The sequence below is a fragment of the Lindgomyces ingoldianus genome (assembly GCF_010093535.1).
Source record: "Lindgomyces ingoldianus strain ATCC 200398 unplaced genomic scaffold BDR25scaffold_54, whole genome shotgun sequence".
NCBI lineage: Eukaryota > Fungi > Ascomycota > Dothideomycetes > Pleosporales > Lindgomycetaceae > Lindgomyces > Lindgomyces ingoldianus.
Genome location: NW_022985215.1, coordinates 118,052 through 142,044, shown reverse-complemented (window position 1 = coordinate 142,044; position 23,993 = coordinate 118,052). Strand labels below are relative to the sequence as shown.

The following is a 23,993-nucleotide window of genomic DNA, read 5'->3' as shown; positions in this document are numbered from 1 at the left end:
CTAGAGAGACACCCCTAGAACCCCCCTTTTTGCCTGCAATAAGCTTTGCTTAGAAGGTCTTAGCAGCGCTAATTATATTTAAAGGGAAAAACTATGTAGTAGAAGTAATTTTAACACCCTTAACTACGTTATCTTTAATTATAATAGGGAAAAAAAAAAGGCTAGATTAAGCATGTAGTAGAGTAGAATAATTACTTAAAGCTTAAAAACATAGAACAACAAAGCTTTTTAGTTATTTAATTTTCTACTAATTAGATTAATAACCAGCTTATATCTAGACTAATAGGAGAGAGGGCTTGGCGGTAGAGATAGTGTAATATTTGATGGTCAGGGTGCTTTCAAAGATAAGCCCTATAGACGCCGGCCTAGCAGTACATCTGCAACATCCAACATGATGATTCATATTACCATGCGCGCGGCTAATTCTAAAAGAGTGGTGGAGATTGTAAAGGTTTCAAAGATTCAAACTTGCGGGTAGTCTGGAACTGCCTATAGACGAAATTACTGTGCCACAAGCTCGGGCTTCTATCCTCAATTGGCTTCAGCTTCCTTTCTTTAAAGTTTCATTGCTTCCTGGCGCTTATTCCGGAGGTCTGGTGATCGGGAGTCTGTTCTCTTTGGCGCTTAGGCATAAGACGGTGGTTTTAATCCCCGAACGTAACGAGTATTTAGATGGCAACATGTAGACATGATGCTCATGTATTGTCCAACGCACTTCACCACGCTCAAGAAATACTTCGAAACACATCGAAAACTACGACACACTTCATTGCTTTGATCATGTCACTCGAAAGTCTTCAAAACAATGGTCTTTTTGTCATCCTTTTCCTGCGAACTTCACCGCACACGACGAACAATTTCCATTGGGGACTCTATCTACACCGTTTTGGAAAGCGAGGAGGAACCAAGTATCACATTAAACAACAGGGTGCTGGTTGGATTACAGACCACGGGAATACTGCTGGTGTCTTCAAGTCTTTCTTGCTCGTTGGACTCTTCCAAATCGCAACCATCCGTGATGGTTGGGAGGACTATGTCGACCAACAACTCCGAACATACGATTCTTCACTGAACAACTCGCCCAATATCACCTGTCGCGTCTGGGTCCTTTGGGTTCTGGCGTTACTGCAGAAAGAAGTGAACGGCTACAAGCTCCTCAAGTGTGCCGATCTAAGTGCACTAGAGGCAGAAATCATGGAGTGGGGGAATGCGAACGCCGCAGCCGCCGATGCAAACCAACAACCTCGACCAGTCGCAGTTTCAAGTATGTCTTCCATTTACTCTTACATCTTGTGATACGCACTAATCTTTCTTGTAGAATACATTCAGGGATAAAGTTCCAGGTGGATGTTTACAATGTTTGACTATATGTACTCTGATCTGTCGCCGTCTCAAATCGTGTTATCTTTCTTTTTCACTCTTGCCAAGGCCTGGGCTGCGAAGCATTTGATTTTACAACCACCTGTTTATCATATTCCACGCTCATTATCTATGTAACAATATGCTCCTTCTTTTTCAATCCTGAGTTTGTTTCATTGCAACTGCCTACAGTGATTACAAAGATGTGATGAATATTCAACTACAATTTTTAGGAGCAATCCTTATGAAAAGGCTGAAGGCGAGTCGTAAGAACAAAAGCTACAGGACTATCTATGCAGGGTGGAAACATTGGCCATTAATCAGTGCACCATTTCAACCTGAGGCGCGGTGTCTGCAGAAATTGCATTTAGTAACTGCCTCGCAAATAGATCGCACAAATTGCAATAATAAATGCTCTGTTGAATGGCCTATCCTTCAATCAGCAAAGATGACGGGTAGGGTTCTTGGTCAAAAGGGTGGTCAAAAAGAGTGTACGATAGTACAAAGCAAAAACAGCAAAAACAAGGTTCAATTCATCTCTCTATAGTAAGTGTTGCAGGAAGCTCCCTCTTATGTCGAGCAATTAGCTCCGTACAGGGCCAATTGCTCTGGCAACAAGACTCGTACGCGCAAGCCCTAGATCTCGCGTGCGAGGCGAGATGGCCAGCGCTCACGCGCGGTGGTCAGTGTTGAGCATGCTCATGCTCATGATCCGTGCTAGAACATTCACTCAACCAACATGCTCATAATATCTACGCCAAAAGAAAAGCGTGAATGCTCCGATTACACTTCTTCAATGGTGAGGGCGACGCGCTCTTTGAAGAGAGATTCCTCTTCCGCTCTATCAAATCTGGGAGGACTGGTAACTACAGAAGACGGAAATCCACTGCTTTTCCTAAAATTAAGGCAAAGCAAAGAGGTAGAACTCAATTGCTTGCATGAAGATCTATAGCAACTGTGCATAGCTATAGTCACTGCTAAATTCAGAGTACACGATGGATATGCCTAACATAGCAACTAATTACAAATTTTTCTGAGGTATTGAATCTAGATCTAGGGCTTTTCCAAGCGCGTCTATCTCGGGATAAATAGCTTCTTCTTCGTTAAGAAGGCTCTTTTTAATTGAAATTTGACGATTTTTTAAATTATGTCAGATGCAAAGTCTATATGGAGAAGCCATGAAGGTTAATTCTTCAGGTATGCACACAAATGATGAACTGTCTCACGTACTTACACAAGGACTTTACCACAAGTATTGTACATACATGTTCAAAGTTAGCTAGTCAGTAATCAAGCTGTATAATGTAAAGTATAATTTGTGGTTATGCGCGTGTATATATATATATATATATATATATATATACTTAAAACAACCTCTGCAGGCAGATTTTGCCTACAAACTTCATCCTCATCCTGTATCTGCTAACATAGGTTACGTTCGTTTACAATTAACGAAATTGCCTCCCTTAGCTGCATTATTCATCTTGAAATGGAGGACGATTGTGAATCGATTCAGGACCTGATGTCCATTCTGGCCAATTCCACCTTGGTCGATGTTCAGCTATCATCCCGTGACGACATGGTGAACCATTCTGAAAAAGCGAGAAGCTGGAACGAGACACAGGTCGCTACCACACGAACATTACTCGCTCGGGATCTGGACCAGGCGTCAAATACGACAGCTTCCGCTTCGCATTCTCCGACAGTGACTGCAGACGCGTGGAAAAATCCCAGTGATATTACTGCGATCGTGATCGGATCTGTTGCTGCAGCTTCCCTCGCGGCTGTTCTGATCGGAAGCACCGTGTTTGCATGCACGAAGTTCTTTCGCGGCGAGCCTGTCTTTTCCATGTCTGGAAAGAAGAATAGTGCTGATGCAGACGTTGAGAAAGCAGAAAATGTGACGGTCGAGAGTGTTTGAGGTTGACAGGGTGTACGCCTCAGCGCAGCAAGCACACCGCCATCTTGACGCAGGACGCACCATGGACAAAGCGGCCATCCCCCGAGCAACAGCCTCGCGAGAATAGCGGCCAGATTCTCCTTTCTTCCCTTCTCCTTTCTAGTTCAAGCCTAGGAGGCACTATATAAGCACAAGCTACCCGCACCCTTCCTAGAGTTGTATCTTAGTGTACGTTGAAATACAGCCAACATACCCTTTCCTTCTTGATCACTTTGCCCCTGCGCTTCCCGACAAGATACAGCGATAGTGGAGACCGAGCTGGTCCTCACACATAGGGCTTTTGCGTTTATTCTAAAGAAGGCTAGGCCGTGTTAAAGAAGCTGGGCATTGTGTAAGAAAACGTGCTAATTTATGCTATGCTATGATAAAACCTATATAATCGTACTACAGCACCCGCTTCTAGAGCCGTAGCGTGCTCCATATACCGACCTCCGTGGCGAACATGCAATTTGCGCCACGCTTAGGGCTTAGAAGGCCTCGAAATCTTGTAGAAAGATATAATGCAGGTTGAATATTAATATAATTCAATTTTAGCTAATAAAACAATAAGACGATGTAGTTGTACTAGAGAAATTATTATAGGGTCAGAGCACGTCTAGCGCTTAATAAAGTATAAGATAGCCAACATTACGTAATTTTTATATGCAATCTAATAGTTCGCTAGAGAGAGTATTAAATATATAGTTGATAGTTTATTTACAAGTATAAGAGCGTTTGTATAGATTAAAGTCGCTGTATGTTCGAAGTATCTATCGTTTTCTTCGGGACACGGGTGTCTTTCGCCACGCAGGGGGGGAGGTTAGTCGTGCTTACACACAATTCTACTTATTCTACATCTGCACTAGCTCCATATTCTACATTTAAAGCGGCATCAATGTCCTATCTCCATGTCCTCCATTTGCCACCTATTCAAAGTCTCTACCGAAGACTCTGTATTGGAATGCTAGCTGCTAAGGACCCGCGTCCGCATTTAAACGGATGTTCGCATAAGTTTCAAGGCTTCCTCATTGCGGCTTTGCGATTTAAGCGTGAATGCAAGGTTATACATAGCTGTTAAGGTATCTAGGTGTTCGTCTGTAAGGATCCTCTTTCTCGTCTCTATCACTCGCACCTCTAAGTTTTTAGCCTTGTGCCACTGTTTTTAACTCTAAAGCGTCGACGCCAGGTTAGCTATACTAGTAAGCGTGTCTGGGTAGGCTGCCCCAAGTGCCTTCTCTCTTCCTTTTAGTGCTCGCCGGATAATCCGCTCTCCGGAGAGAAGAGCGGCTGGCAGGGCATAGATTGTTCTTGGTCAAAGAACCAATAGCAGCCAGAGCTCCTTGAAGCCATGCAGAGACGGCATTGCATTCTATGCTTGGTTCGTAGAAAACGCTGAGAAGCATAGGACGTATGCCCCTGATGTTGCAGCTTAAGGTGAGAAGCTTGTCCAAGTGATCTTGGTGCACCCAGTTATGCTGTAATGAGCCACCGGGGCAGGTGAATAGGTCTTCTGATCGCTTCCGTGTGCTGATTCTAGGGATTGGGAGTTGCAATATTCGAGAGGCGCCCATAGATGGCAGCAAAAGAACAGCAGCGAGTGCAGTGTGGCTCTGGTCGATAATATTGTGATATATGCAGAATTTGGTGAGATAGCTGTAAGAGTCAGCAAAGGACGGGATCGAGCACCGCAAAAGTGATTCGCCTAATGTCCGCGATAAAACAAACTGGGGGCTCCGCTGAAGGTGGATCGACCAAGGCGATAGCGAGGTATTGTGCTCAAATGTCATGGTCGCTTGCCAACCCTGGCCCCGTGCTAGAATGGCGGCCCACCATCGAGCCTCTTCCGGACTTACACCACCAATGTCAACATCAATACAATTCCGATTATTCTGGTGATTTGTAGCGTCGTGGTATGTTGCCTGACTCTCGGTGTACGTTAGGGTGCAAGGTCCAGGCATGACTTCTGTCCAGCGGGCCGATAGGATATATGCCCAGGCCAGTATCAGGATAGCAAGGTAGTTGTCGTCACGAATAAACCATGATGCGCAGCCAGAATCGTTTTGCGTCCCCGTTATTAATAGCGAAATTGGAGCCCCGGCTGTCACACCTATTTTGACCTGTTGCCGAAACGACGGCAACCCGTACTTGCAATCTGCTCCCGTCAATTCCCAGAAGGAATATCCAGTAGCTAGAACCCGAGTCTCATCTTGCTTGAGGTTCAGATTACGCGGAAAGAACGGCTGCATGCAAAACGCGTCCTGGAGGCGGAGGCAATAGACAGGAAGGTTGGAGTTCTTGCTGTTATGATGAAGCTGAGCCCATAAAGTAAACCCAGCTTCATAGATGCGGCGGAACTGATCGTCACTTATTCGCACAGCATCCGCCATATTCGTGCGGATAATGGTGGAAGAGACTGGTTAAACGAGGGTACGACTTAGGTGGCCCGAGCGTGCCAAGACGCTAGGCAGCGGTGGAGCACGGGGTTGTTGTGCCGGCACCCAGCAGACTTGCTGCTGACGTGTCTGCGCTGCACTCTGCATCTGCATGCACCGCATGAGCTGTGCATTGTGGGTTGTACGACAGCACGGAAAGCTCAAATAAATATGGGTGATCCTATCTTACTTTCCCTGCACTTTCGGACGGGTGCCACTTCACAACTCCTTGCCGCGAATCAACCAGTTGTAGGTTTCACTACACCATCAACTCGCAAAGAGAGAATTGACTATTTGCAAGGAAGATGTCAGCAAGCCCAGGAGCTAAGGGTTGGTGCACAGTTGCGGGAGGAATAGAGTCGAGAATATCTTGAGGAAGGGAATGGATGGAAGCAAGAGCTTGGAAGGTGCTTGGGGGCAAGGGTGCTGCTGGGGCCACTGGAGAAGTCGAGACTTGAGAAGATTTAGATGATAAGGATACTTTCCTGCGCCAGAACCGACACTTATATGCTCTTGGTCCACCGGGAGCTTGTAATGAGAAGGAATCACGTTAATTATGTGCTTGCATCAGCATGGGTACCATTCGGAAGAGCCTCACCGTTGGGAGCAGGGCGCGCAAACGCTCGAAAAGGGCTCGATTCGCAGAGGTGGAGGCACATTCCAACCCACCAGTTGCAAGTGAAGAAGGTTGTTACGGCAAACGTTGATGCGGTGACCGCCCTTTCCCTCTCGCGCGACGTAGCGACGTCGCGTCTACTTCACTCCAAAACCTCGTCACGCAACAACAACCTCGACAGTCGACCACAACAAAACGCGCTACGCCCTCTCTCGCCAGACCATCACCCCGCGCCCACACAAGCTGACCTCCCCCCTCCTCCTCCTCCTACTACGATCTTTCCGCCCGTATCGACCGCCCCGCCGGGCACGCTGCAGGCATTTAAAACCAGTCTCCACTGTTGCTCTTCGGCAAGATGGCTCGCGCAAGCTTCATGGTCGATAGCGCAGTGCAGTCTATTGCTTATGTGCCTATGCCAAAAGACTTACTTGACGCTCCTCCCACTGTGCCGCCTGCGCTTAAGGTAGCAACAGCCATTGTAGCACTAGCCATCCAGAGCATGTATAGCAGCACCATGATCTCGTCATCAGCTAACTCCACTACAGGTGTAACTCTGGAAAATTTTGCCGACGCCTGGCACGAAGATAGCCTCGGCAGTACCGGTCATGGCAACATCTATTTTTGGTCTCACCATTGGCGCTTTTGGACCTGTAGCTACGATAATACCGTATGGCTATAGGCAGAAAGGATCTTGAAGCTCTATCAAGCGATGGAACATCGTGTGCGCCAAGAATCATATTCACGATCGTTTTTCGTACAGTAGATTCCCCTGGGCTGCTCATCGCATAGCGCCGGCTGATCATCTCACATCACTGGCCCACCCATAATGCTGTTGCCTGATGCGGATTCACGGTTTTAGATCCTCGGTCTAGAAACAAGTACCTTGTCGCGAGCTCTATACCCGCCGGCAACTCCCAAGACCTAAACCTATGCTCGATTCTTATGAGGTCTTGAATCTCCGGGCTCATGTTAGCGCGGACTGAATCGTATAGGCAAAGCAGCGGGTTAGGGCGCGGTTTGACGGCGGACATGAGAGGTACTCTGCGCCGCTCTCGGCTATACCGCTGTCACCTTCCGTCACCTCCAAATCCCCGTGCCATCCAATTACAAGCCTCCCTCTAATAAGTATGGACTGTCTACCCCTAGCTCTATCAGAAGAGCGCCATAATTGGGGCCATCTTTCTCCGTGACCGTGGTCCGCATAAATGCATCCTGCCATCCTGAACACCAGACGTTGCCGCTACTACCTTCCAAACACCAAGTGAGGCGTGCCCGGAAACTGCGCCTCCTGGCTAAAGGCCTTACGGGAAATTATTCTAGACACGCTTTATCAAGACTTTCCACGATACCCAGGGAATAGCCGGCTTCGTCCAACTCAAAGTTAGAGTTATTCCGGCATGCATGAATCTCCTCTACCCAGTTCTACCATCAAATTCAGCTACCTCATCACCATCCGATCCCAGCTCTTCCTTGAATCCATGCCTAACACTCCAATTATCTCCGTATAACGTCTACGCATAAAGTCACCCCCCTTCTGCATGAATCCTAAGCCGCTCACCAGGTCATGGCAGCGCCGTGTTTGATCGTTCCAGTCACTGTCAGCACCCCATTGGCATAGAGACCATGTCATATCCCCTCTCTTTGCTGTAATAACCCGCCCCTCCGGCGGCTCGAGCTCCTCTGCGGGTTGGCTCCTGTCTCAGCAGGTTGAGTATTTCAATGCTCTAGAGTCTATACTCGCATGGATATACCCTGATCCCACACATCCTCAATTCCAAGCCGATCCAATCCAGTCTCATCGTGTGTGGACCCCGGCCAAAGTGATGGGTTCGGCGGTGAGGGTACGGAAATTGCACTCTCTGCTTAGGCTGTCACTCAGCTCATCACTGGAGATGTAGGCTGATTTTTGCCACCCAGACATGGCTCGAGTGCTACCCAGCGTGTCAGTTTTTCCCGTACTATCGAACGTGGAGGGAACAATCAGGACCTAGCCATATTCATTAACGGTCTAGATAGTTGTTGGGGGAGCATACGAAAAGTGACACAGGTAATAGACTACAGTGCCTTTTTACCTTTCTGCAAGGCTTTTAATGCGTAGATAGCAGTTAGAGCAGGTGAGGTTTAGGCCACGAGAGACGGAAGGTTGAAGGAGGTGGCTGAGCCGAAGGCAGCAGCCTTAGCCGAAATAATGCCACACGTGACTAGGAAAGTATAGCCGAGCGTCGAGTTCCCTAAACAGGCCCCCTCGTTCATGCTCAGAGGCTGTGCAGATCCAGTTTTGGACCTTCCAATATACACTCAGGCTCAGATCAGGGGTCTCCCGGAGCGACTCACCCTCAGCTCAGGTTAAAGCAGCGACTGCTCAGGCGGGCGACCGTAACTGGAACAGGTCACACGAGAGAAGTTTGCCTGTCTCTAGAGGTATACGCTAGCTTTAGTAATGTATAGCTATACATTCTATAGTAGGTTAGCATCTAGTTACATAGCCTAAGACTTTTTCTTATTTACACTTTTTAAGCATTTAGCTCCTTTGTTCTAGGCTTGTGTATCTAGTGCTAAAGGCTTAATAGTTATTTTATATAATGCTAGCTAGCGTTTTACCTCTAGTTTTACTATTATAATCTTGTTATTAGCTTTAATAACTTTTACACTAATGTTATAATAGTTCTTTAAAAAGAGGATAAAAATTATAAAAGCTTTAATAATTAATTTAGTAAGCTTATTATTTTTAAAGTAAAGGTTCTACTAAAAGCTAAAATACTTATTAGTAATTAGCATTTAACTTTACTTTTTTATAATGCTTTATGCTTTATATGCATAGAAATTAATTAACAGTCTTTTACTAAGTCTACTATTACTAATTTATAGTGTGTAGCTAATTTATTATTATATTTTAGCTTTACTACATAAGTTACATTAAACTATTATAATTTCTTTAATTTACACCCCCTTAGCTTACTATATAAGGTGTTAAAGTGTAGCTAGTCTAGGGTGTCCTAGACGCTTATGCTATAGCTCTACTAATGCCTTTTATAGACTATGTTTAGTTCTTATGTTAATTATGTGTGTATAATATAAGCCCTTCTGTAGTAAATAGTACTTTAACACTTATTAGCTATAGATCTTTATAAGATTTCTAATTATTATTCTATCTAAGGCCTTTAAAGTAGTTAGCTTTACTTATGTGTCTTACTAGATTTCTTTTTATTGTAGTAGGCAGAACAAGACTAGGTTGCACAGCAGGTCTAGGCACAGTGCAGCATTATGTAGTATAAGACTATATGCTTAACTGTGTGTTTTATACTTACTTTTTAGGCTTAGTGTAATTAATTTATAGCTTTAAATTTATATATAAAAGTTTCTAAACTAGATAAAGTCTCTTAGTGTTAGTAAATAATAGTTATAGATTTAATTAAAATTATTTATAATATAGCATATTAAGCTTAAGTTAAAGATAAATAATTCTTTTAGTAGATATCTATTCTAGTTTAAATTAACTATAGCTAGTAATGTAGCTGCTTTAACTCTTAATACTTTTTAGCTTTTAAGTTAGTCTTCTTATATCTCTAGTATAGGTGTATGTAAACTTTTTAGAATTAGTATTTTTAAATTATGTCTATGCTGCTCTTTAAGTAGGCTTTAAAATTCTAAGTTATACTTACGCTTTAATACTATAAGCTTTTTAACTTTTTTATTTAGCATCTACTAGTCTAGTGCTTTATCTAGATAGACATAGAAGCAGTCCTTTAGTGCATAAATGTGTCTACATGTAGAACATTTAGTGCTTTCTGTTTTAGTAAGTTTCTAGCTTAAAAATAACTTTTTATTATCTTTTTAATAACATTAATGTTAAGGTCTACTTTATTTTTTTAACATTATAACTTCTGCACTATAGGTGTTTTTATTTATACCCTAAGTAGTTTTTTTACTTTTAGTAAAGTATAATAAGTTATTTATTATAAAGGTAGCTTTATGCTTTTTTATATATATTAAATAATTTAACATTATATATTTTTAAAAGCGCTTTATTATTTCTTTTTAATTTATGTCTAGTATAAACTGTCTGCTTTCTTAAAAAGTTATAAACTAATAAAAGGCAACTTTATTTATAGTAGTTAGAAAGTTCTTTACTATAGTATTAAACTATGTTGTTTCTAGAACATTTTGTGTCTCTGCTTCTATAGCAGCGTAATTATACTCTGCTAGCTATAGGTTCTCTATGCTTACATTTTTTAGCAGCTTTAAGGATGCATTATATTAGTTATACGCATGTTCTTGTTTAAATTAGTTGTTAACGCTTACTGTAGCTTTAAAGTTTATAATCTACTGTCTAAGTAGTTAATCTAGGGAACAGCATGTACGCTGCAGATGCGGGCTAACTATTAACTAAATAAAAACAATAATCTATTAAAGGCTTAATTACTCTTTTTTATAATTATGTCTGTTACTTTTGTACTTGTTAGCCTTAATCTTATAGTATTTAATAGCTTCTTTAAAGGCTCTAACACTGCTTGTTAATAGCTTGTTTATGTGCGTAGGCGTTTTAACATTAGAGGCTAGTGAAAACTTAGCTATTAGCGGCATCTCTAGAGCTCTTGGTTTAGAGATCATTTGGATGGTCAACTTAGGATCCACTTGCGGCCAGATGCTGTGCGCTACACATCTTAATTGCAGCTGCATCATCCAGGCTCTGTAGTCGGTGTGGTCTCGAAGGACGACTGTCGCGTCTCGAGGAGGCTGGGTGGCCATTTTATATCAATGGAGGCACTGAGACTCTTAATTGTCAGATTAAAGCACTGTTTCTAGGCTTCCTAAGATAAATGATAGGTTTTAATATAATGTATAGGATGATAATTAATTGTCTTAATTTATTAATCCTTTTTCTGCTCTACTTGTGTTGCTTGGCTTTTGTTTTTCTGATCTAAGTCCCTCGCGCACTAGCCCTATGCGCGACCAGCTTGCAACATGCTGCAAAATGCTGCAAAATGCTGCAACATGCAGCAATTTGCAGCAACATACTGTTCAAGCTTATTGCTCGTACTATGTAGCAGCTTTCGTCAAACGTTCCTCCTGTCTTGACAGTAGGTGCGCATATCTGACACCTATACTAAGCTATGCCTTCTAACTTGTTAACCTAATTCTCTAAAAACACCTAAAGAACTCGCCACCCTACAAGGTTAGTGCTAGTACGGTTCGGCCGTCCTCTCTGCTCGCAGTGGCAGGATCGCGTACCCCTAAAGAACCTGCTACAACTGTATCCTGCTTACAGAAAAGCTTCTAGAACATACCTTTACATGTCTGCAAAAGAGAGCCTAGAAGTGCTATATACACAAATTATAGGCCTATGCTATAAATTTTTGTTAGTTAATAATAATATAAAATTAGACTAGTTGCACAGCTTTTACTTTTATAACTAACTTAAAAGCAATGCGCCTATAATACTAAAGCTAACGCTTATTACGCTGCTTTATAGTTGCACCTAACTCTAAACTCTACAAAGTAAAAGTAAATTAATGTTACACTAACTATTAGTTAACTAGTAGTTGCGCATAACGCTTGCAAGCGTTATCTCAGCAAGCTCAGACGGGATGGGGAGAGAGCCTCGACAGGGGCAAGCCCCTGCTAGTCAATTGGAACCCTGGCTAGTAGCCTTAGTGGCGCAAGCCCCATCTCTCCAGCCAATAAGGGTATAAGAAAGGCTTTCTCTCCCTAGCTGTCTAAGGGACTTTTGTGATTTTTTAGGTGATATTGTGGATCTAAACCTCCTCCACCATGCACCAGCTTAACTAAGAATTATTGTAGCTCTACTACTATACGTCCAAACCAGCTTAGATTTTGATAGGTAATACAGAAAGTCTCTAGCTATATTCTATTATTTTTGTAACCTGTTTCTAACAAGATCCAGCAAAGTACTGCGTTACTAAGTCCTGCGCAGGGCATTATAATGACCCTACAACTGCACCTTAATGCAACTCCGCAACCACACAATATATTATTATTAGAATTTAAGGCCTATCTAAGACAAGCCTATTCTTATACTATTCTAAATTCTAGCTAATTCTGTTGTGTTGTTGTTAAGCTCTGGCTACAGAGGCGATTAGCCTAATTGCCTACTTGCTCTAACTTAACTAGCTGTTCTCTAAGGACTCTAAGGATCTAGAAGCTGTCTCAGACTAGCTCTGTTAGGGAGCCTGCAAAATCCTAGGGAATTTGGTCTACTAGTTGTCAAGTTCTAGTCAGGAGGGCGATACTATGAATCTGAAATCAGGGTATGGATAGGTTAAAGTTCTGCGCGCGTTTAGATTTTTCTCTGCTAATAATAGTTAGAATTTAGTAAAAAATATACTATTTTATAGCTACAGCTTGTCTCTACATTCTATTAAATTATAAGCCTATTTAGACATATAGTAGTAGAGATATTGTGAATCTAATTCTATTGTGATGCTTTTGAAATAGGCCTATTCATAGAAAAAATCACAAAAGTCCCTCAGACGGCTGAGGAGAGAAACGCTACCGACAGGGGTCAGAAACCGCTAACCCCCAGGCCATACTCTATTTGGAGTAGCAATATGCATGGTTTGTGCGTCCTCGGTTCTCTCCTCACGTCTGAGCTAGCTGAGATAATGCAAGCGCTTTCTGTAATACTAACCGCGAAGGATGGTCTTCTTAGAGGACCATCGCTTCTACGGCTACAACATGCTCCAGCAGCTTCACCGCCCTCTTCACTTGTCCGTCTACTTCGTATACGATTGCGAGCGCGTGCTGCGACGCCAGTCGGTGTGGGTGCTCTTCCGCCAGCACCTTCTGTTGCCACAAGAACTCCACTCATGACACTACAAGGCCACTTAAAAAATTACAATGCGATACTTAGCCTACTTTTACTCCTGCCAAAGGTAGAATCAGATTTACGGTTAGTGCAATTACTGGTCCCAGGGCAGCGGCAAAAATTTGAAGCCTACTCTTCCACTTCTCTCTCTTCCTCTTCTTATTATTATCCACCTCCTCAATCGCTTTCTCTGTTTCCTCGCCGATCTTTGCCCTCAGTTCATCTCTGGCCCTGATTTGTCGAAGCTGTTTCTCCCTCTGTGCAGCTAATCGCTGATTTATATTTCGCTTTTCGCCGGGATTACGACTCCTTTTCTCAACCGCTAACCGAGCGTTGAGATCTTGAATTATTTTACGGCGTTCCTCTAGCTGCTTTTCTAGCTGTGCAGCTAGCTTGGCGCCAGCAGAGGTGCTCTCCAACTTGCAGTGGCCGATCTTGAGCTCTTCCTGAATCTGGAGCACCACATCATCTTTTGCCATCATTTGAACAGCGATTGTCTGGGCCATATCTGGAGTTCCGTTGTACTGAAAGGTGTATGATCCTTTGGAGATAAGATCAGCCCAAGGCCCAATCTGTAGCTCTTCCTCACGCCGCAAGCCAATACTCTTATCAACTGAAGCCCACATGGTGGTTACGAGGGCTACATTGGCGAAGGCGTGCTCGCCACATATTTGTCGAAAGGTGTTAAGGTATCTTTTCTCAGAGCCTGAAAACCGGGTGGAGGAGATGTCATGTAGTAAGATGATTCCTTTCAGAGAGATGCTGAGGAGGTACTGGGTGGTAAGAAATCGAGTTATCTTTGCTTTGAACAGGGTCAGTAAGAAATTCGAGCAGATGTTGGCAATTACACATACACAGTACCACCGCGTCGCTATCTTCATCGTCATCGAATCCTGGGGTGTCCACTGCAGCTACAGTACAAGCGCCAATCTTCATTTGTACGAGCTTGCATGTCTTCGTTTCTGTCACTCAGTTGTTAGCAAATAGCAGAGTATCGTTATATACGTAGCTACTGACGAGACACAAGGCTATGCCCTTCCGTCACCGAATTTGGTTTGAGTTGATTGATGAAGTAGCTCTTCCCAGCACCCGTTACCCCCATCACTAGTATAAGACTTTCTGATCCCATGCTAGAGAGTCGGCCTGTCTCTCCATCATCCGACCGATCTGTTAAGTGTGCTTCAGCCTTGTTAGGTTGATCTGCTGTCTGTTTTCGAAAGATGGTCGGAAGATGCATTGTAAATGCTCAGAATATGCAGGTATTGAACGATGGGAGTCCTAACGAAGTATTCAGGTAGTGAGAGTCTTATCGATGGGAGTCCTGACGAAGTATTCAGGTAGTGAGAGTCTTATCGATGGGTTGTCGAAGGGGGTTGGGAGTTCGTGGCTATGATGGCGTTTTTAGCCCAGCCGCGTCGCCTCCATGCATCTCTCATTGGTGAGCACGGAAATGCGAACCTCAACCTCGAAGCCGCAGGATGTCGCCGCTTTTCCTCAACACACATCTTTTGGTACATCTGGGACCTGGAACTGTCCCCACCTCGGAAGTCGATTTTGTTCCAGATTCTGAAATCTGTTGTGGGAAAGGGGTAGTGTCCGTTCAGTGCATGCACTACAATGGCGCGTCGAGATGGAGCTTCTACGAGTCAAATGCGAGAACCTTTCATGATCATCTCGATCGACTTCGGGACAACGTAATTATGCCTTGACTTCGAACCCCGCTAAGGCGGTGTAGACTGACCCTTACTAGATTTTCTGGCATGTCTTGGACCTGGTCCGGGGCGATGGACCAAGTCTACCAAATTCAAACGTGGGACAATATCGACTCGGCCAAAGTCCCAACAAGAATCCAGTATGCCAATGACCAGCCCGTTGCCTGGGGCTTTGCAGCGAAAGACTCCGTGACCACATTTGAATGGTTCAAATTGCTGCTTGACTATGAAAATTTACCTCTGGGCGTAAGGACATCGCAACATGTACAACGAACACTCGCAAGATTGGAGGGCTGGTCTGGATATCAGGGAAACCCCGTAAAAGCTGCAATGAAAGTTACCAGGCACTACTTAGCACGACTATGGCGCCACGGTATCGAAATGATTCAAGACCAATATGGCCAAACCTGGGCAGATGGTGCGTCTTGTAAGGTGGTTATTACGAGACCAGCAATATGGAGTCAGAAAGCATCAGCTCGTACTCGAAAAGTTGCCAAGAAGTCCATTCTTTCCGACTATTCGCCGTTTGAGTCGGTCAGCATATCAATGATTTCCGAGCCGGAAGCAGCCGCCCAGGCAGTCCTGCTAGCACCAACAGTAAGAAACCGACCAGATATAACAAGAGTAAGTTCAACCAGAGATCGAGTGCCAAATGATTTGCTTAAAAAGAGCACGCTAGCCAAACGACATATTCCTCGTCTGCGATGCTGGTGGAGGTACAGTTGTAAGTCGGAATTGCTCCGCAGCCGAAGCGGGATGCTGACGTAGCAGGACGTCATAAGTTATGAAGTGCAGAGTCTTAATCCGATGAAATTGACGGAGTTCGTGGAGGGGAGAGGTATGACATCGCAAACCGCCCGAGAGCACATCTTGACTAGAAAATAGGGGACTTATGTGGTGCCATCTTCATCGACAACGAATTCGAATGCTTCATGCGGCTACAAGTCGGTCCAATGGACTGGGATTCGCTATCTTCGAACCATCGCGAACGTGTAATGGACAGAGAGTGGGAGTCTGGTATCAAACGGCCATTTGATCCAAAGAAAAGAATTAAATGGACAGTTGATATTGCAGCGCTTGGAAGAAGTTTTGCATTCAGCGGGTACGATGACACAATATTGCATTATGAATCAAGCATCTTACCGTGATGCAGCGACCACATCGAAACTCTGTTTCAGCCGGCGTGTTCTAAAGCTCGAGCGTTGATCCGGCAGCAAGTGGATCAGGTGAGACAGTTATACAACAGGAGTCCTAAGGTGTGTATGGTTAACCTCATCTAGCGTGTGTTTGTAAATCTGACTGGTCCTAGGCTATCATCTTGGTAGGCGGACTTGGTTCTTCTCGATATCTAGGCGGCCTTTTGCGGACACAATATAAGGACGAGATCGAGATTCGCCAACCTAGCAAGGATGAGTCGTGCGCCGTGCTTTTCCTCGTCCTTGAAGTTCCTGCTGATTCGGTTTTAGGTGGAGTGCCATTTGTCGTGGAGCCGTCATGGCAGTGGCTGAGGAAGTTGTTGTGTCACGCATCGCTCGCTTCAGTTATGGCTTTTCCTCCGATGTGCCGTATGAGTCTACCAGCCAGGAGCATAGGTCCCTAAGTATTGACCGTATCGTGTGGGACAAAGCCGAGCAGCGGAACATGGCGAAGGGTAAAATGAACTGGATCATTCGAAGGGTACGTGCTCGATGGTGCCGAACAGCGGCGTGGTTTTTGATATGACCAACCAGGGCACGAGAATCGAGCACATTCGCACTCCTCCGTGCTTTACCGCTAAAGAATACGCCAAACATCCTGAGCAGCTGGCGACAGGCGAAATTGCCACCAAACTGTGGGTATGCGATAACGAAGTGGCCCCTGAATGGAAGAATGCAGGCGAGTAAACCTCAATTGGCCCCCTTGTAACTGTGTGCCATTGTTAACGGTGTGCGAGTGCCAGATGTTAGATTGCTTTGTACGATTGTGGCGAGGCTCAATGTAAGATGGACAGAGCTTCCGACCCACGTCAATACAGATTGTGTCGAATATCGGCTGATCGAAATCGACATTCTGATGTCTCCTAACGGAAACACACTTGATTTCAGTGTGTATTTCCAGCAGAGGCGCCTTCAGACGGTTAGTTGATAACCCCGTGCTAGTTGACGACGACTGACCAGCCGCAGTGGATCGAGTGGCCAGGTGCTCAGCATAGCAGCACAGGAGTCAGAATCGAGGAGATTGTTAGTGAGTGAATGGGTAGATAGCTGGACCCAGGTGGAAATAGGAAGTCGCTCCAGTCTGTATCTAGAGAGTGCAAATGTGAACGTGGCCAAGAATGGATAGGATGACCAATGCCAACCTTGATCTAAATCAGTCGTAGTTTCTTGGCGTGCGACCACACATCCCAATTCGAAGGTCGGTAACCTGACCCTTGCTAGCCCACACCCCCGGCGGAGCGTCGTCGTCGCAATGTCACCCGAATATTACCAGCGCAGTGCCAGGGAGCACGTTCGCGGGTGTACGTCCGTCTCTTTTCTCTCCAAGGCTGACGCGCATAACTGACTTGGAAACGAACGCAGCAACCCCAATCGAGACGCGTGAATTAACAGCCGACATCCTCGCGCGCGAAGGCGCTATTCATATTCCCACCCCGAATGACTCCCAGACATCTCACAATGGCTACGACAACGATGCAGCCGTGCAGGACACCGACAATAGTAGCAGTGGTGGCGACGACGACGACGACGACGACGACGACGACGACGACGACATCAAGCCTGACGAGGCTTGCTCCGATTCGTCGAGCGACATACCTGTGGGAGACACAAAGATAAACCCTTTCAAGAACAGGCGCGAGCTACAGGACGAAATTGAGCAGCTGGAGTCACAAGTTCGCAAATTGAGATGTGAGCTAGCCCTGGAGCAGGTCCGTCGCCCTACGTTATACGGAGGGTCCTACTTCAAGAAACAGCTGGATGGGATCCGGCAAAGGATCCGGAAGTGGACCGTTACTTATTTCACACATGCTGGCGGCCACTGGACCCAATCCGCACAGAGGAGATTCAGAAGATTGAGCGAGGATTGGGCAGCTTATCTCGAACACGAACAACTGCGTCCCTGGCTAATCCAGGCGCGTCTGTGGCACCTCTTGCAGGCGCGCTTGTTCGATACAATGTCAAAGAAGAGATTTAGTTATATTTTCACCGGACGCACAAAGAATTTCTCCTTTGATACAATGCTTGCACAAGGTCTGCGTGAAATCTCTCCCTTCCTTACCAGAGGAAGCTAACAGTTTCAGAGTTGCAAAAGAGCAGTCCTGCAGACCGTAGAACCTGTCATGAGTTGCGAGCGTCGAACTTTGCCGTGCTATTTCCTGGCATAGGCCATGAGATTGGCGTGTCACCGCACATGCAAGAGGAAATCGACTTTCGGGTCAAGCAACTTCGAAGAGAGATATGGGGGTTGTTGTGGCCCTACGCTCGGCAAGATATACCAAAGGAAGATAGGCGGAATGCGAAAGCTTATCTGGAAGACATCATGTTAGATGCCATTTACTTCGATCTTGACATCAGAAAGGATGTCGCTGAAACTTCGTTCTTTTCTCGACGTTGCCGCGTCGGAGACGTCTTTGATGCGGACTTGATGGAGGAGGCGAGAGATGGAGAAGGTGAAGGCCGCGTTAGACTTATCGTTTCCCCGGCATTACACCGAGAAGATTACCCCGACGATGTCTCAAGAGCCGTGTTGATAAGAAAGGCTCAAGTCGTCTCCGGCGTACTTGAAAGACTTCCGCGGAAAGGTTACCAGAAACTTATATACCCAATTTACACGCCTGAGTCTAGCCAGTCGAAGCCGAGACATGGAAGCCATGTACCACGACCCGGGTCAGTCGATAATGGACATGGACGTGGAAAAACCAATCAAGGATCCCGGAAAAGCAATGCAGGACGTAGCAGCTACCAGTCTGTAGATCGTGTACACGCGCCAAGAAGGTCTAGTCCAGATTCACCAAGAAGCAAAACAGGACGCGGTACGAGCAGAATCTAGCAAAGCGGTACCACTTTGTGACCGTTGTTTGATTAATAGCACAACAAATCGGTGCGGAGGTTGGCCTCGTCGCTTCGTGAAAGCTCTTGCAGTTTTGCGGCAGGAAAAGACGTTGATTGCACGCTTCCGAAGGTATAGCCTCTACTTCGAGTGAACAGTACTTTAGGCTCCCCTTTCGCCACATGTAGCGGTATGTCCCAGAAGCTTATTTGTAAGCAGGATATATCTGTAGCAGATACTTCGGGGGTACGCGATCTTGCCACCGCTAGCAGGGAGGACGGCCGAACCGCACCTGCCAGGAGCTTGTGGGGTGGCGAATTCTAGTGTTTTCGGAGAATTAAGTTGGTTAAAGGGAGGCATGGCTAAGCTTAGGTTGGCGGGCAGATGCCAAGTTGTGAGACTGACACGCGCTGGCTGACTAAACTTGCTGGTGCGTACAGTACGTTCATACACGCTAAAAACTCGCTTGGGCAAACCAAGCGTCAGAAATTAAAGCAGAAAGTGTTGTGTTAGCGTTTAACTTTTTTATATCTAGCTTAACTTTTTTATGTCTAGCTTAACTTTTATATATGTAAGGTTATCTTTTAGCTATAAAGCTAGTATGTAAAAGGTAATAGCCTTATAATAAAAGTAGAGGACATAAATAGCTATGTAGGTATATTTTAATTATAAATTAAAAGCATATCTAGCGCATTCTAGGATATAATTATAATTAAGCCTTTTTATATCTAAAAACTGTTACAATCCTTACTCCGGCGAAATGGTATTTTCGGGAGTACGACGGCCTAAGATGGTGTTAGCGGAAAGGGGGTAGAACTTAGCTGGATCGGGTGTACAGTCCGTCGAGCAGAGTGTAGGGTTGGCGAGATAAAGAAGGCAGGTTGTGGTTTAACCCAGCAGCTGTATGGGGAGCTGGCAAACCTAATCTGTGAGGATAGGAATGGAGGTATATATAGTGCAAGATATACAAGGCGGCAATGTCCTCTTTGTAAAGGTTTTAATGCCTCTTAGTCTATTAAGTAGGTAAAGACTAAATAGTAATTACAACCTTCTAACTATAGTTGTGATCAAGACTATATACATGGGGTTTGCATGTTCTGCATGCTTGCATGTTTGCATGCTCACCTAGCCTGCATAACCTGCAAGCCTGCAAACCTGCGAAGCTTATTAGATGATGCATTCCGCTAGGCTTTTGTCTAAAAGCCGAAGCCATTCCTCATCCGTCCTGTCACGTGATTCGCTCAGCGCGGGGCTAAGCGTCTTCCATCCGACGTCGTTTAGGCTGTGTGGGACAGCCAGTTGGGTCATTACGGTCTGACTGTTGGCTGTAACAAAAACTTAATAATTTGTATCTGTAATGTCTTCTAATACTGTACCTTCTTCTATGCCTTCTTTTACAGAAGTTATCTAGTAATACTACTACCTAGTTAAGTAAGCTTAAACTTTAGTTAATAATCTTACTATTAATATATAAAACTTTATTATTAAAATTAAAAATAAGGCTTTTACTAAAAAGTGTAGCTATTCTTTACTAAAAGTTAAGCTTATAGGCTCTAATATATAAGTAAGTAAGCTTTAAAATACATTTATTATTTATTTAAAATATACTTTAAGTGTATTATAAAAAGAAGATAATGTATAGCTAGCACTTACTAAAAGCGTTAACTCTATTATTGCCTATAAAATAGAAAGTAGCTAGATTCTACCTAAATACCCTTATACATATGTAGATAAGTATACTTATGTACTTAATTATAATAACTTTACTTAGTAGTAAGCTATATTAATGTTAAAAGTACTTTTAGTAGCTAATTTTTTAAAGATACTTTAAAAATTTATTACTAATGTATTATTATTATATTAGAGTTACTAATTTTTATGCTAAGTTGTCTTACTATTCTACCTAGTCTACTTACTCTACCTTAGGTGTAATGCCCTCTGTGCTAAATATTAGTGCATAAGATTCTATAGCTGTAAATACCTACATCTAGACCTATCTAACTGTTACAATCCTTGCTTCGGGAAGCACTCGGGTCTGGTGGTATTCCTAGGGGATGATAGGACGGATAGAAGGGGCCAATCCGGTAGGGTGTACAGTCCTACGTACAGGCTATTGGGCTAATGGAGGGTGATATAGAGTGACCGGATCGTGGTTTGCCCTTAATGCGGCAGTAGGGAGGCCGGGTCAAACGGTCCTTGTTGGACAGGGTTGGAGGTATATATAGTGCAAGATATACAAATAGTATTATAGCTCTTTAGAAAGCTAAATGCTACTTAGTCTATGTAATAAATAAACTAAACGTTGAACACACCTCCTAAAGGTTGTTTAATGTGGGAACTATATACAGGCGCCGGGGCGCCAAGGGGAGTTGGCGGGAGCTTAGGGGAGCCTGCCAAGAGGGGCTCCCATGAGCTCCCTCCGGCTCCCTGGGCTCATCTCCCTATTGGACGACGCACTCCTCCATGACTTCGAGCAGCCGTGCTGCCTCCGTGTCCTCCGACTGGTCTCTAAGCGAGCCCTGTCCCAACCCAGCTAGATTGTGGAGCACTGCTGGTGGAGTTACGCTGGTCCAACCGTAGACCGTAACACTAACATGTAATATAAATAGATTTTAGATTTAATATAAGCTTATTACATAAAGCTTTATATAATTAATAATATATTAGAAATAGATTTAAAAAAGTGTAAATTTATAGTAATTTTTTAAAAAGCATAGACTAAGTTTAACATACATAAAGCTTATAATTTATAAGTAAAAAGCTATAAGCTTATAATTAAGTAGCTAAGATTTCTAGTAAGCCTACTTTTAGATATATTTTTATAACACTTTTATTATATTTAGCATAAGTTTTTAATATATCTAGGACTTAAATAGCAAATTAACTGTCTACTTAGCTTATAAAAACTATTATATAGCTTTAAAAGAGTATAGTAAGCACTTTTATAAGCAGCTTTTGCCTAATACCTTTAATAAGCTTTTTTTTAGAAAGGTTAGTGTGTAGTGTTAAGGTACCTTAAAAGGCACCTAAATACTATAGTGTTGTTAAGCTAAGCATCTTAAAGCGCTAAATGTATAGTAAGTCTATTTAAAGAACAGCTATATATTTATTTTAAATTAACTTTTAATATATCTAGGTATTAACTATCTATAAAGCTAAAAAAACATAGTCTAATATAATACCTATGCCTTTTATTTTTACTTTATTAGCAGAGCTTGCTCTGTGTAAGGACGGAGCTCTGTACCACTACGCCAATACAACCAAAAAGGTGCGAATAATCAACCAACGTTAATTATTGCGTACAGAATAGTATATATACCCGTCGCACGTAAGCACCATCTCGGCCTTACACGTAAGCGCTATCCCGGCCTTACACTCTGCTTATTATATTCGGGTTTGCAGAACAAAAAGTTGAGCAGAATCTCCTCTTTTGGACGCGCTAGTTAGTCAGAATTTCTTTGGATAAACCCTGGTAACGCTGTTTCTCTGTCACCTTATGTGTTTCTTATATTCTTTTTTAAAAAAAAATGTATACCTAATGTAAGTGCACCTTTATGCTAATTTGCATGCAGTTTGCTCTAGCATGCGTTGTGTAAAACATGTTTAAATTATGGTTAGTTGCGTCTGTTCCCCCTCTCTAGCCACATCGGTGTGTCGGGGATTGGCATCAGCCACATTGGTGTGTCGAGGATTGGCATCAGCCGCATCGGTGTGTCGGGGATTGGCACCAGCCGCATCAGTGTGTCGAGGATTGGCAGTTGCTCGCACACCTGAGTTGCTTACTTTTGCCAAGACCACACCACAACAAACTTTATTATGGCCCATAACAACCCACTCTAGCACTATTGAGTACAGTACAGCCTGGAATATTATTTAGATACTACTTCTACTTCTTTCTTACACGTTTGCGCGTTATGCCTAGTCTAATTGCACTGTCCGCAGCGCCTTTAGGATTGCTTCTCTACTTTAGCTTTGTCAGATTGAAGCACTGTTTCTAGGCTTCCTAAGATGAATGATGGGTTTTTGGATATGATGTATGGGATGATAATTGATTGTTAGCGGAGCTTGCTCCGCTCCTTTCTGTGGACTTTAGTTTTCTTTAGTTAGGGCTTAGCAGCTAAGAATTACTGCTTTTAGCCTTTTTAGGCTTACATAAGCATAAAAACAGCAGATCCTTAGATAATTATTTCTTGCGCAAAAACTAAAACCTTACTACGCGTGTTGTCTAATACCTGTCTAATACCTTCTACTATAACCTATAACATAGTACCTTTACTATTTAACACTAATAAACCTCCCCTACTTTATAATAATTATTATTACCTTATAAATTTATAGAGAGACAGGACATTTCTCTAATAAAAGGTTTAATGTGCGCCCTATAATACATAAATCTAGGCAAGGAAGCGCCCTACCTAGGGCAGCCCTATACCTCTACCTCTAGCTAAGAGGCGCGCTTTTACTAATATTACATATGTTGCAAATAACAGACTATAACCCTATATCCCACTGTTGTCTCCTCTAGTACCCCTATGTTGTTATTGTTCTACGCTATTAGACTAGGCAAATAACATGTTTAAAAAAAATAGTAAGTAAAAGACTTTATATTAAAAGTGTTACTAATTAAAAAGTAAAGTTAACATTTATACTATAAATAAAAAACTAGCACACATATTACCTTTTATAAACTTTAGCCTATTAAGCTCTCTTCTTTACAACATTTTTATATAACAGACACCTTAATAATCTCTTTAATATAAAATTTTTAGCTTATTAAGTAACCTTTTTAATATACTATCTGTGCTATTTACTTTAATTAGTTTAAGTACATAATGTACCTAAAAGCTACTATTAACATAGAGAAGGTTTTAGTCTACACCCTCTTAGTTATAGAGAGCAGGTACAAATAAAAACAACCTTAGCAATAGTTTAGATAAGGACATTAACATAGATATCTTCCTAGACGCTAAGCGCTATGTGTATAATTTTCTATCTACGCCTGTACCTATAAATTTTAATAATATTAAATTTCTTAAAGACTAGGCTATACTAAAAGTTAATAAGGGCTATATTAACAACTTTT

The 23,993-nt window shown here is 43.3% G+C and overlaps 9 protein-coding genes across 9 annotated transcripts; 5 read left to right on the top strand and 4 right to left on the bottom strand.

Moving 5' to 3' along the window:
- Positions 1–709: 709 nt before the first annotated feature.
- Positions 710–1,335, top strand: BDR25DRAFT_347000 (uncharacterized protein; the record flags this gene model as incomplete). Its single annotated transcript, XM_033694216.1, has 2 exons — positions 710–1,264; positions 1,319–1,335. Exons 1-2 carry the CDS (start codon positions 781–783, stop codon positions 1,333–1,335), a joined length of 501 nt encoding a protein of 166 aa, XP_033540682.1. The 5' UTR covers positions 710–780.
- A 1,178-nt stretch (positions 1,336–2,513) lies between these two features.
- Positions 2,514–3,790, top strand: BDR25DRAFT_362391 (uncharacterized protein; the record flags this gene model as incomplete). The annotated part of the gene is made up of 5 exons (XM_033696562.1): positions 2,514–2,578; positions 2,791–3,274; positions 3,304–3,421; positions 3,555–3,580; positions 3,731–3,790. 5 exons carry the CDS (start codon positions 2,514–2,516, stop codon positions 3,788–3,790), a joined length of 753 nt encoding a protein of 250 aa, XP_033540681.1.
- Positions 3,791–4,289: 499 nt separating this feature from the next.
- On the bottom strand, positions 4,290–4,457 carry BDR25DRAFT_244650 (uncharacterized protein; the record flags this gene model as incomplete). The annotated part of the gene is made up of 1 exon (XM_033685851.1): positions 4,290–4,457. A coding segment is annotated over one exon (168 nt), but the record flags the coding sequence as incomplete, so codon positions are not given.
- Positions 4,458–4,494: 37 nt separating this feature from the next.
- BDR25DRAFT_383147 (uncharacterized protein) lies at positions 4,495–5,685 on the bottom strand (the record flags this gene model as incomplete). The annotated part of the gene is made up of 1 exon (XM_033697807.1): positions 4,495–5,685. The coding sequence occupies one exon, from the start codon at positions 5,683–5,685 to the stop codon at positions 4,495–4,497; it is 1,191 nt and encodes a 396-aa protein (XP_033540679.1).
- A 139-nt stretch (positions 5,686–5,824) lies between these two features.
- BDR25DRAFT_105653 (uncharacterized protein) lies at positions 5,825–7,086 on the top strand. Its single transcript, XM_033683495.1, has 3 exons — positions 5,825–5,979; positions 6,032–6,843; positions 6,892–7,086. Exon 2 carries the CDS (start codon positions 6,199–6,201, stop codon positions 6,811–6,813), a length of 615 nt encoding a protein of 204 aa, XP_033540678.1. The 5' UTR covers positions 5,825–5,979; positions 6,032–6,198; the 3' UTR covers positions 6,814–6,843; positions 6,892–7,086.
- A 6,127-nt stretch (positions 7,087–13,213) lies between these two features.
- BDR25DRAFT_297417 (uncharacterized protein) lies at positions 13,214–14,360 on the bottom strand (the record flags this gene model as incomplete). The annotated part of the gene is made up of 3 exons (XM_033689001.1): positions 14,190–14,360; positions 14,027–14,134; positions 13,214–13,974 (listed from the first exon to the last, which is right to left on the bottom strand). Exons 1-3 carry the CDS (start codon positions 14,299–14,301, stop codon positions 13,214–13,216), a joined length of 981 nt encoding a protein of 326 aa, XP_033540677.1. The 5' UTR covers positions 14,302–14,360.
- A 572-nt stretch (positions 14,361–14,932) lies between these two features.
- Positions 14,933–16,032, top strand: BDR25DRAFT_297413 (uncharacterized protein; the record flags this gene model as incomplete). Its single annotated transcript, XM_033689000.1, has 4 exons — positions 14,933–15,508; positions 15,564–15,608; positions 15,656–15,722; positions 15,770–16,032. 4 exons carry the CDS (start codon positions 14,933–14,935, stop codon positions 16,030–16,032), a joined length of 951 nt encoding a protein of 316 aa, XP_033540676.1.
- Positions 16,033–17,303: 1,271 nt separating this feature from the next.
- On the top strand, positions 17,304–20,228 carry BDR25DRAFT_396976 (uncharacterized protein; the record flags this gene model as incomplete). The annotated part of the gene is made up of 11 exons (XM_033698473.1): positions 17,304–17,381; positions 17,443–18,111; positions 18,162–18,662; positions 18,706–18,825; positions 18,853–19,060; positions 19,099–19,215; positions 19,303–19,391; positions 19,687–19,720; positions 19,768–19,889; positions 20,099–20,132; positions 20,156–20,228. The coding sequence occupies exons 1-11, from the start codon at positions 17,333–17,335 to the stop codon at positions 20,226–20,228; spliced, it is 2,016 nt and encodes a 671-aa protein (XP_033540675.1). The 5' UTR covers positions 17,304–17,332.
- Positions 20,229–20,914: 686 nt separating this feature from the next.
- BDR25DRAFT_362386 (uncharacterized protein) lies at positions 20,915–22,735 on the bottom strand (the record flags this gene model as incomplete). Its single annotated transcript, XM_033696561.1, has 6 exons — positions 20,915–20,957; positions 21,014–21,105; positions 21,250–21,351; positions 21,379–21,475; positions 22,556–22,671; positions 22,706–22,735. 6 exons carry the CDS (start codon positions 22,733–22,735, stop codon positions 20,915–20,917), a joined length of 480 nt encoding a protein of 159 aa, XP_033540674.1.
- Between the last annotated feature and the right edge of the window lie 1,258 nt (positions 22,736–23,993).